Consider the following 9,237-nt stretch of genomic DNA (forward strand, 5'->3'; position numbering starts at 1 on the left):
ATGCAGTTATAAAATGACAAGGTGGTTTGTGCAACCTGGGATTTATTTAGGAACTCACTGAACATAACAGTCAAATCAGGTAAGACTGAACCTCCACCATTCATGAAATAACACATCATAGTTGATCCCGGTATCCGCCGGGAGAATTTGCAGCAAGTGTCTTTAAATAAACTCCACAAATTGGAACTCCAATCTAGGATCTGTGGGCCGGAAAAAGCATTTAGCCTTCAAGTACTTTACTCTGGTAATTCTCAAATAACAAATATTACAGTGTGGGGAGAAAATGTGTCTCACAGATGTAAAAATATTAAGGATAGAAAAATGTAACTGACTGTTTATTACCAGAGCATTATTTACAATCTAAACTGCAAAGACAACATGCCAGTCAAACAATTGTATCAACTGAGAACAATGAACATGTAGAGAGGTGATGTCATGGACTATCCAGACACATACAAGAGTGGTAATCCTTCCAATTCCAGTTGTCTAGAGGATGCGATTTCAAAATAAGACATTGATACATTTAGATTCTGTTCATGCCACCAATAACCAAAATTTTAAAAATTAATTTCCTATTTGTCATCCGGTCAACATTAAGGTTTCTAGCAATAAGTATGATGGCAAGGCATTTGAAAAGAAATTCAGGAGTAGTTCTAGGTAGTCCTTCCTTTCATTTTTGTAATGTGCTACAGTGTCAATGACTACAAAAGCTTGAATTGCAATAGTTGTATGTAATGAGTCAGATATTATGCCTTCGAGAAGAGTTCTCACCTTTGTCACAATAGAATAAAACAATATAAAAACAATTAGATATTATTGAAAGTTCCACCACTAGCCAATTTTAAAATGTTTGCTTTCACCTTAGTTTTCCTGACCAAGTTGGAACCTAAAAGCACTAACACAGTTACTAAACATGCTTTCTTATAAAAAGGTACAGAAATAATAGAGTCAGTTTCAAGAAGGCAAGTCATCCTTCAACAGTCCAGTGGTCAAAGTTCAATGAAGTCCAAAAAGATGTAGGATGTGGTCAGTGCCAAACACATCTTCTAGTAGAACCGGTGTATAAACTGTTGACAGAGAGGAATAGCCAGGGCTAGATCAGCTCTATAGTAGAGACGCAAAGCCATTATCTGTGGAGTCCTGCTGGTCAGACTTGCGGGAGCTTTTGCTGGGGTTGGGCGTGGTTGAATACTTGGGTGGGTATCGGATAAAGAGACGGTCCTCCTCCTTCTTGATCCAACGTAGAAGCTTGGTTATTGCGTTAATGGCACGGGCCTTAGTCACCAAGGGGCTGAAGCAAGTGTACAACTCAAATTTACTTGTGACCTACAGAGAAATGGACAGAGCATGAAATTAGTTGACTTAGCAGGTCCATTTCAACTATTATTAATTGTCTATTCATTTAGGTATGGACTGTATACTGCAATTCAGCTCTTAGTTACCAATGTTCTACATCATGACAATAAACTAAACCTTAAATATATAAAAATTTCAAATTCCTTCAAATTACTGTTGTGTTCCATTGAGCCGAAAGGTATGCAACATGAACGCTAGCAACAATCCATCATAGCTCAAATACTGCAATGTAAACTCTGGAACAGAATGCAAGTTTGTGAGACCCTAGCCTCCAGACTAAAACAAGTTTCAGTCAATAGACCTGCCCATAGTAGCACTACGTGTATATTCCCTGTGGGCGTAACATACCCAGGCCAGCAGGGTTTCCCTCTCTGCCACGTGGTAGATGAGCTTGAGGGGCCGGGAGGAGCTGTGGATGCGACCGTGCATGTAACGGTACAGGTCCAGCAGCCGCATCCTCTCCTCCTCCGTGCTGTAGGGAGCCTCCATCTCTGGGCTGAAATCAACAGCACATCAAACGTCTTAAACAAGGACAGGGCAAGACCTTAGATATTATGCAGTGTAAATATCGGCCAATTGTATACATCAGAAAGAAATTGCCATAGAACAGTGTGTTTGGAAAAATAAAACATGTTTGCTTCTCCCACTTTGATCACGTAAGTCAGACTGCCTAGCCTTTCAATAACTCAGTTTGCAAGACACAGCATTGCATGGTGAGTATTTATTTTCCCTGTTTTATTAGATTTTGGAAGTTGGTTCTCACTGTTTCAGCTGGTCTAATAAGAAACCCAAAGATGGCAATCAAGATAATTAAGAAATAATTGAAGTCATGCTTCACTTACAGTGAGAGTGATACAATCTTATCAGTATCATCATGGATATCATGCACTTTCAATGCATATGATTCTGTAATGTTAATATGGCCATCATAAGCAATAGGCCTACTGGAGGCTGCATGTGATCCGACCTGCTGAGGCACATATTTTGATGTACTACACACCACAGGAGGTTGGTGGCATCTTAATTGGGGAGGACGGGCTCCTGGTAATGGCTGGAGTGTAATCAGTGGAATGGCATCAAATACCTAGAACATGGTTTCCATGGGTTTGATGCCATTCCATTCGCTTTGTTCCAGCCATTATTATGAGCCCTCCTCCCCTCAGCAGCCTCCTGTGCTACACATTTTAAATTTAATTTAACCTTTATTTAACTAGGCAATAAGAACAAATTCTTATTTTCAATGACGGCCTAGGAACAGTGGGTTAACTGCCTGTTCAGGGGCAGAACGACAGATTTGTACCTTGTCAGCTCGGGGATTCGAACTTGCAACCTTTCGGTTACTAGTCCAAAGCTCTAACCACTAGGCCACCCTGCCGCCCCACATCTCCCCTCTGACATTACTTTTTGAGTCATTATGTTTGTACGCTAATCTTTCTGCGCATTAACACAGAAATGCAGAACCACTATTTAGTTAAAACATGCAAGAAGGTAGTAAAATGACAAAGACAGATGTGATTAATTCATAATCATTCACTGGGTGAAGGTTATACAGGCACAATCAAAACATACCACCTACCTGGTGAACTGGGTGAGCTGCTTGTAGTTGTCTGGGACATCAAAGGGCTTGTACATGAAGTGCCTGAGGTCTGAGACACCCACCTGGCTCACGCTGTAGGAGTGGGCATTGGCAATGAGCCTCAGAGAGCTCTGAGCCAGCATGGCCAACTCTATCCTCCTCTTACACTCTGCCACCGCATAAAAAGCCTCCTTATCCGTGGAGAGCAGCAGCAGACACACAGTGCATTCTGGGGGGTCCAGGTAGGAGATGTAGGCATAGAAGTAACAGTCAGGGTTAAAGAGAGGCAGGCAGATGGGAGTCCAGATCTCTCCAGCCTGGAAGGCAGAGGAGGCCCCAATGAGGTTGAGCAGCAGGTGGACATCAGCAGGCTCCAGCCTGGTGTCCTCAATCACCGTCTTCTCCTGGACAATGGTGAGAAGCTGGTTCTTGGCAATGAGGATGGAGAAGACCAGGTTTGGGGTGATGGCCTTCTGTAGGATCTGGCTGAGGGAGTCCCTGAGAGAGGAAGTCAGGGGCAAGCAGTGCACCGCTGCCAGCAGGAAGCTGGGGTCTGAGTCCACCAGGTTGAGGAGGCCATCCAGGATCTTCTCGGAGCCGGCCAGTAGTCGCCGCAGGTCATAGTTCTTCTTGTGTTCGAAGATGCGTGTGATGCTGGCCTGGGTGAGCATGCTGATGATCTGGTAGTAGACGTACAGCAGCTCAGCACGCAGCTGCTGCTCTGACTGACGGCTGCTTGACACAGACACCAGCACCAGAGGACCCTTCTGCATGAACACCACCGTGTGCCCGTCTGAGGGAAGAGTAGAGGTAGAGACACAGGGAAACATGATGTAAAGCTGTACAGAAGGAGCCAAGTATGATACAAAAACACCTATAGTAACTTATTGTCATAGTCAAGAATGTAAGGAAATTCTAGAAATGCTCACCTGAGTAGACAGAGCGGATCATGTTGTCACTACTCTGGACAAAGGACACCAGTGCCATCATGACTCCCATGGTGGACGACAGGGCCTCTTCACTGCCGTAGCGGGAGTAGATTGGTTTCCCTGCCTCACTCAGGACAAACACATGCTTCCTGTGCTGCCTCCAGCTCTCAGCCATCACGTCTTCATCACGGTAGGATGGGGGGGCCTCTGGGGCACCAGTCTCTGAAAGTGTAGAGGACATCCCCTTCACTCCCATATCTTGTTGCTCCAGTTTACCTCTGGCCAACATAGTGACCACAAACTCCCCTGAGTCGTCCTGCACATTCTCAGCTGAAGATGAAGCCTCTTCTGGCACAGTCTCTGGTTGACCACCTGAACTGTTATGATATTCTGTCTTATTGCACTCATCAGTCTCTTCATCTTTTACCTGGTCAGGAGCCGGTTCTAGTTCCTGGTCAGGGACCGGTTCTAGTTCCTGGACAGGGGCCGGTTCTAGTTCCTGATCAGGGGCCGGTTCTAGTTCCTGGGTCCCCTCCTCACCCATAGTATCTGATGGAGGTGGATTCTTAGGCTCCTCTAAAGTCACATTGGTGCCGTCGTCTCCTCCCACTGGCCCAGCAGGCTCAGGAACTGTGTGAATTTCAGAGGGCAGAGCAGGAGTGAGATCAGCAGAACCTGAAAATCACACAAATGAACTCAGTAAAATAATTACAAACACTGCTGATCCCCCTACTTACTGAGTGGAGGCATGTCAAGATCAGCTGGATGTAATTAAAGATGAGCTAACTTTCATGATAGATTAGATATCACATGCTATTAGAAAGGCATTTCATTACCAGTTGACAGTGTGCAGTCTGAGGATGGATTCTCACTCTTTATCTCCTCCATCTCTCCCTTTTCTTGATTGTCATCTCTCTCCATGTTGACATCACAAACACTGTCAATCACAGAAAAGGAAGCATTCATTGGCATACTATTAATTCATTTGATATTCAGTTAACAGTAACAGACATACTACAACAGCACACCACTAGCGTTCGAGCTACGCAGCTAGCCACAAACTGGTAATGCAAGTCACTAATGCCCTTGATAGACGGACAAGCCTAAAATGGGTCATTATGGAGTACCTTGGAATATGTAATACCTTCCTAATATTGAGTTGCGCACCCCATTTGCCCTCAGAACAGCCTAAATTAGTCAGGGCATGGACTCTACAAGGTGTCAAAAGCGTTCCATAGGGATGCTGGCACATGTTGACTCCAATGCTTCTCACAGTTGTGTGAAGTTGGCTGGATGTCCTTCAAGTGGTGGACCATTCTTGATACACACAGGAAACTGTTGTGTGAAAAACCCTGCAGCGTTGCAGTTCTTGACACACTCAAACAGTGCGCCTGGCACCTACTAACATACCTGGTTCAAATGCACTTAAATATTTTGTCTTGCCAATTCACCCACTGAATGGCACATATACACAATCCATGTCTCAAGCCTTAACCTGTCTCCTTCTCTTCATGTACACTGATGGAAGTGAATTGACACAGCATTGGTCTGTCTATGTCATGGTAAGTGCAGGTGTTCCTAATTTGTTGTACACGCAGTGTGTGTTTAGTTTTGGTAACAAACACTCACTGACTAGCATCTTGATCAGATTAAAGCCCCTGCAGTAGGAACGTATTTAAGTAACGTTAGCCGTTTGTTACTGGCAACATTAGCTTTTTTTACTAGGCTTTGAACTTCAACTTAATTTAACTAGCTAAATTAATTTCCTAAAACAGATGAAGGCCAATATGCATCGCTATACAGACCAGAAAACATCACAGTTAACATTAGCTCTAAATTAAAATGCCTTTATCTAGCTAACTGGATTAATACGATTAGCAGGCAAAACAATGTTGGGCTAATGAGTTAACGTTACCTATCTAGCTATCTAACTAAAACTAAATGAAGTACCTACCTAGCTAGATGATTTAGATGTTATTGCAGGCTAAAGCTACCCTCACTACGTAACATCCAGCTAAATACATTCCAGTACTGTACTTCCCAACCCTCCAGTTTGCCGAACACAATAAAGCAGCCAGCTAGTTAACTATAGTAGCTTTAGCAAATACCTAACGTTATCAATGTAGCTACAATACTAACACAACTTGAAATAATGTAACAAACACATTTTACGTTTGGCTATTCCGTTGTTAAATCATCGGGGGAAAGGTATAACTAACTGGTAAACAAGTTGTTTTTCCACTCACAACAGCACATCCATAATCCAAATGGTGACGGGATTCATTGTCCAATGGTAATTTAGATGGAGCAAGTAATAAACCAATGAGGAGAGAAACTCCCTCTCCCACAGACAGGGTACGTTCCAGTGCGCTTTTTCGTTTCGTTTGTTGTTTGTTTACGATTCGTGCTGGTTGCCGTCAATGCGCAGCCATGCACAGACATGATTCCCTAAATCTAGACCAAAAAAATATACTTTCAGATTTGACACAGAGGATTCTATTCTCCCCCAAAAGGTAGCTAACTGTACCAAGAGCTAGCTATATGAGATACTGGCTATCTCATTATAATAGTACGGTTATTTGAATTGAAAAGTGTTTCGTGACATAACAGTAAAACAAATATTATTGCATCTGTGACTGAACGTTTCCTCCTCAATCTGTTTTGACGAATGGGGTGATTTGAAACAGTCAGCGCATCACCCGTTGGCTAGCTGTTACGCGTTTAGCCCCTGTTCATATAGCTAGCTATAGTAATCCTCAGTGGTTTAGACAGTTACTCGGCCTTGGTCATATTAACTAACGTTAGCTAGCTGGTTTAGATAAAATATGTTTTTTGACAAAGCATACATTTTGGGTGTTGTTTTATAAAATGGAAGAGCCCTGGGATTTCGAGTTTTTATCCCGCATTGTGGACGGGTTTGTTTCGTTTCTTTCCGAATTTGTTGACGACTGGCTGGCTAATGATATGAGAGTGTCAATATTCAAGATATTGTTTAGTTGGCTCGTTGTCAGTCTCATTGCCATCCATTTCGCTTGGAAATTTTACGGAAACACTGTGAACGATATGTATTACCGACAAGGTAAGTGCTAAACTAGATAGTTATTCATATTCGAATATTTGCCACCATCATCACGTTTAGTTCTATAACGTTAGTTAGCTATGTCTGAAAGGCATGCTGCCATGAAGTGCTAGCTAGCTAACTTGTATTGCTTTCTAACGTTTAGGTACTGGTGGAAAGAATGGAGGCACACCTGACACTACACCTCACAGGAGCGGATGGTAGGTGTCCAAGCATCCATGTCTCCCTCCAGGTACCCCCAAATACTGACTGTTATTCTCCCCAGTCACTATACAGTCTCGTTTATAGGTGTGAACCTTTCCTTGACTCATATCAGTGAATGGTTGTGATAATGTTTTCTATCTGTCAGGGAGAGTGCGGCAGGAGACAACCTCAAGACACATCGTGAGTGACAGACAGGACATGAGTTGGACTACATACAATTTGCTCTCTGTCTTAACAGACAGGGTTGCTGAGTAGACACAGACTTGCTAATGTTGTGCCTTTTCAAATGGACTGGAGTTCATTGATGAGGTGGGCCTGTGGACTCTTCCTTTGAGCTGAAGAAGTTTCTCCTTGTTGGTTGTCATGACGATATAACGATATAAACACCATGTAATATGCAAAGATATTCTCTCATATGCCATATCTTTTTAATCTCATATCTTTTTAAATTTAGCTCCTCTGGCTCATGTACAATTTTACCTCCTTTTATTGGTGAGACATTCAAATATCCATCTGGCTACATATCCACTGATTGATATAGATTTACATGAAATGTTACTCTAATCTAGACAGAATCTGGAGAGACTCAACAACTGTATGCTGTGAGAGTTGTGGGTTGGTGTGACTGCAGTTATGTTCATAACATATTGTATGAGTAAGGAGCTGTTCAGAGAGATGGTTTCTGTTTTTATTTTTGCTGGAGCAAGGCTACATAGTAATCCATGAAGATTGCGCTGGAGCAATGCTACTGTGGAGAGAGTGGTCAGAGATAGAGGTCTTACATCAAACAGCAGCTTTCCTCAAATTCATATTTCTTATTCTTGACAGCCTGAGCCCTCAATACTGTCTTTTGATTGTTATGAAAATACAATTCAGTGAAGACTGGGGTGCGTTCAGTTTGATTGAACATTTGCTACATTGTTTATCTGTTTGTACTAAATGACACGTTTCCCCAAAACGTTATTGAACAGATTGCTGTAGGTTTGCTCTGTTTCGTGGGTCTGACAGGTTGATGCTTGAAGAAAGTGAGTGACGTATTTAAAGGTAAGCAGCCATGCTGACAGCCTTCCACAACCCAACCCCTCCCTGTTTTTAACTGGCCATTTAGAACAGCACCTTTTCCATTTGATTGAATGTTGGAGTATGTTTTTTTTTGTACTGAACGCATCCCTGTCTTCTGATTGCTGTGAAAATATTAAACAGTGAAGGCCAATAATGCTTTTTATTGTCTCAGGTACAGATTGGTACCTGTAGCAGTCCAATGGAGTAGGCACATTGATTGTACATTTTATGTTATGGTCTTGTGCAGTTGATTGGTACATAAATAATTTTGTTTCAAATTCTAATTTCCTAATGTTATTTTTTTTCATTGTCTAAAACGATGTCTAGCACACAACTTAGTCCAGCAGATAGGTGACATAAAATGGAAGAATTATGATACAAGTATCAAACTTGGTACACGAATACTAGATACTTTAAGGAACATTTGAATGATTTTTGCAGCCCGGGGAGCTTGTCAGTCAACCATGGTGGCTATTTTTAATAAAATGGCTACCTGTTAGAAGAAAATAGAGTAAAATCATTCCAAACAATATCAAAATAACTAATTTATCTACCCACTATATTACCCCAGATATAGACAAATCTGATCATAAAGTACTCGTAAGACCTTAATAAGGGTCATATTGAGGTCACTTTGACCATAGTCCAGCAGCTATGTGAAAAAATGATAGAGCCACCAAATTTTACACATTGCTAAGGCATGTCTAAATAACTATTTTTGTAGTGCCGTCGCAGATTTTGTCAATTACACCACCCTGGCGTCATTTCCAATATGGCCACTGAAAAATAGGCTAAGAAATCCAAGATAGGGAATTAGTTGGATAGATGTCACCAGGGGTATAATTCAATTCATTTAGACAAGAAGTTTCTGATTTTTGCAATGTTACGAAGATGAAAGAAAATATATTTTTGACACGTTCAAAGGCGATATCAGGGTCCAGAGTAACGCCAAGTTCTTTCAGTTTTATTTGAGATGACTGTACAACCATCTAGATTTACTCTGCTCTGGTCAGAGAGCAAGGAGACAGAGC

The 9,237-nt window shown here is 42.1% G+C and overlaps 2 protein-coding genes across 10 annotated transcripts; one reads left to right on the forward strand and one right to left on the reverse strand.

Moving 5' to 3' along the window:
* Positions 1 to 24: 24 nt before the first annotated feature.
* Positions 25 to 6,152, reverse strand: LOC124002659 (vacuolar fusion protein MON1 homolog B-like). Of its 8 annotated transcripts, none has more exons than XM_046310260.1 (6): positions 6,108 to 6,152; positions 4,698 to 4,798; positions 3,862 to 4,536; positions 2,933 to 3,725; positions 1,705 to 1,852; positions 25 to 1,326 (listed from the first exon to the last, which is right to left on the reverse strand). In XM_046310260.1, the coding sequence occupies exons 1-6, from the start codon at positions 6,143 to 6,145 to the stop codon at positions 1,105 to 1,107; spliced, it is 1,977 nt and encodes a 658-aa protein (XP_046166216.1). In that variant the 5' UTR covers positions 6,146 to 6,152; the 3' UTR covers positions 25 to 1,104. The 8 variants fall into 8 exon arrangements, with proteins under 8 accessions (XP_046166216.1, XP_046166222.1, XP_046166218.1 ...); XM_046310266.1 differs by having other exon boundaries at positions 3,862 to 4,491; positions 6,034 to 6,144; XM_046310262.1 differs by having other exon boundaries at positions 6,034 to 6,144.
* A 216-nt stretch (positions 6,153 to 6,368) lies between these two features.
* LOC124002662 (T-cell leukemia translocation-altered gene protein homolog) lies at positions 6,369 to 8,490 on the forward strand. Of its 2 annotated transcripts, none has more exons than XM_046310272.1 (3): positions 6,369 to 6,940; positions 7,086 to 7,172; positions 7,290 to 7,517. In XM_046310272.1, the coding sequence occupies exons 1-2, from the start codon at positions 6,730 to 6,732 to the stop codon at positions 7,142 to 7,144; spliced, it is 270 nt and encodes an 89-aa protein (XP_046166228.1). In that variant the 5' UTR covers positions 6,369 to 6,729; the 3' UTR covers positions 7,145 to 7,172; positions 7,290 to 7,517. The 2 variants fall into 2 exon arrangements, with proteins under 2 accessions (XP_046166228.1, XP_046166226.1); XM_046310270.1 differs by having other exon boundaries at positions 6,371 to 6,940; positions 7,086 to 7,140; positions 7,290 to 8,490.
* The last annotated feature ends 747 nt before the right edge of the window (positions 8,491 to 9,237 follow it).

The sequence above is a fragment of the Oncorhynchus gorbuscha genome, linkage group LG18 (genome assembly GCF_021184085.1).
Source record: "Oncorhynchus gorbuscha isolate QuinsamMale2020 ecotype Even-year linkage group LG18, OgorEven_v1.0, whole genome shotgun sequence".
NCBI lineage: Eukaryota > Metazoa > Chordata > Actinopteri > Salmoniformes > Salmonidae > Oncorhynchus > Oncorhynchus gorbuscha.

Excerpts from the sequence above, each read along its gene's own strand:
- LOC124002659 (XM_046310260.1), bottom strand. The coding sequence starts at position 6,145 with ATGAATCCCGTCACCATTTGGATTATGGATGTGCTGTT. Across the intron at positions 3,726-3,861 it reads GATCCGCTCTGTCTACTCAG|ACGGGCACACGGTGGTGTTC; the intron begins GTGAGCATTTCT and ends CTCTTCCCTCAG. Across the intron at positions 1,327-1,704 it reads GGGAAACCCTGCTGGCCTGG|GTCACAAGTAAATTTGAGTT; the intron begins GTATGTTACGCC and ends ATTTCTCTGTAG.
- LOC124002662 (XM_046310270.1), top strand. The coding sequence starts at position 6,730 with ATGGAAGAGCCCTGGGATTTCGAGTTTTTATCCCGCATTGTGGACGGG. Across the intron at positions 6,941-7,085 it reads CGATATGTATTACCGACAAG|GTACTGGTGGAAAGAATGGA; the intron begins GTAAGTGCTAAA and ends TCTAACGTTTAG. Across the intron at positions 7,141-7,289 it reads ACACCTCACAGGAGCGGATG|GGAGAGTGCGGCAGGAGACA; the intron begins GTAGGTGTCCAA and ends TCTATCTGTCAG.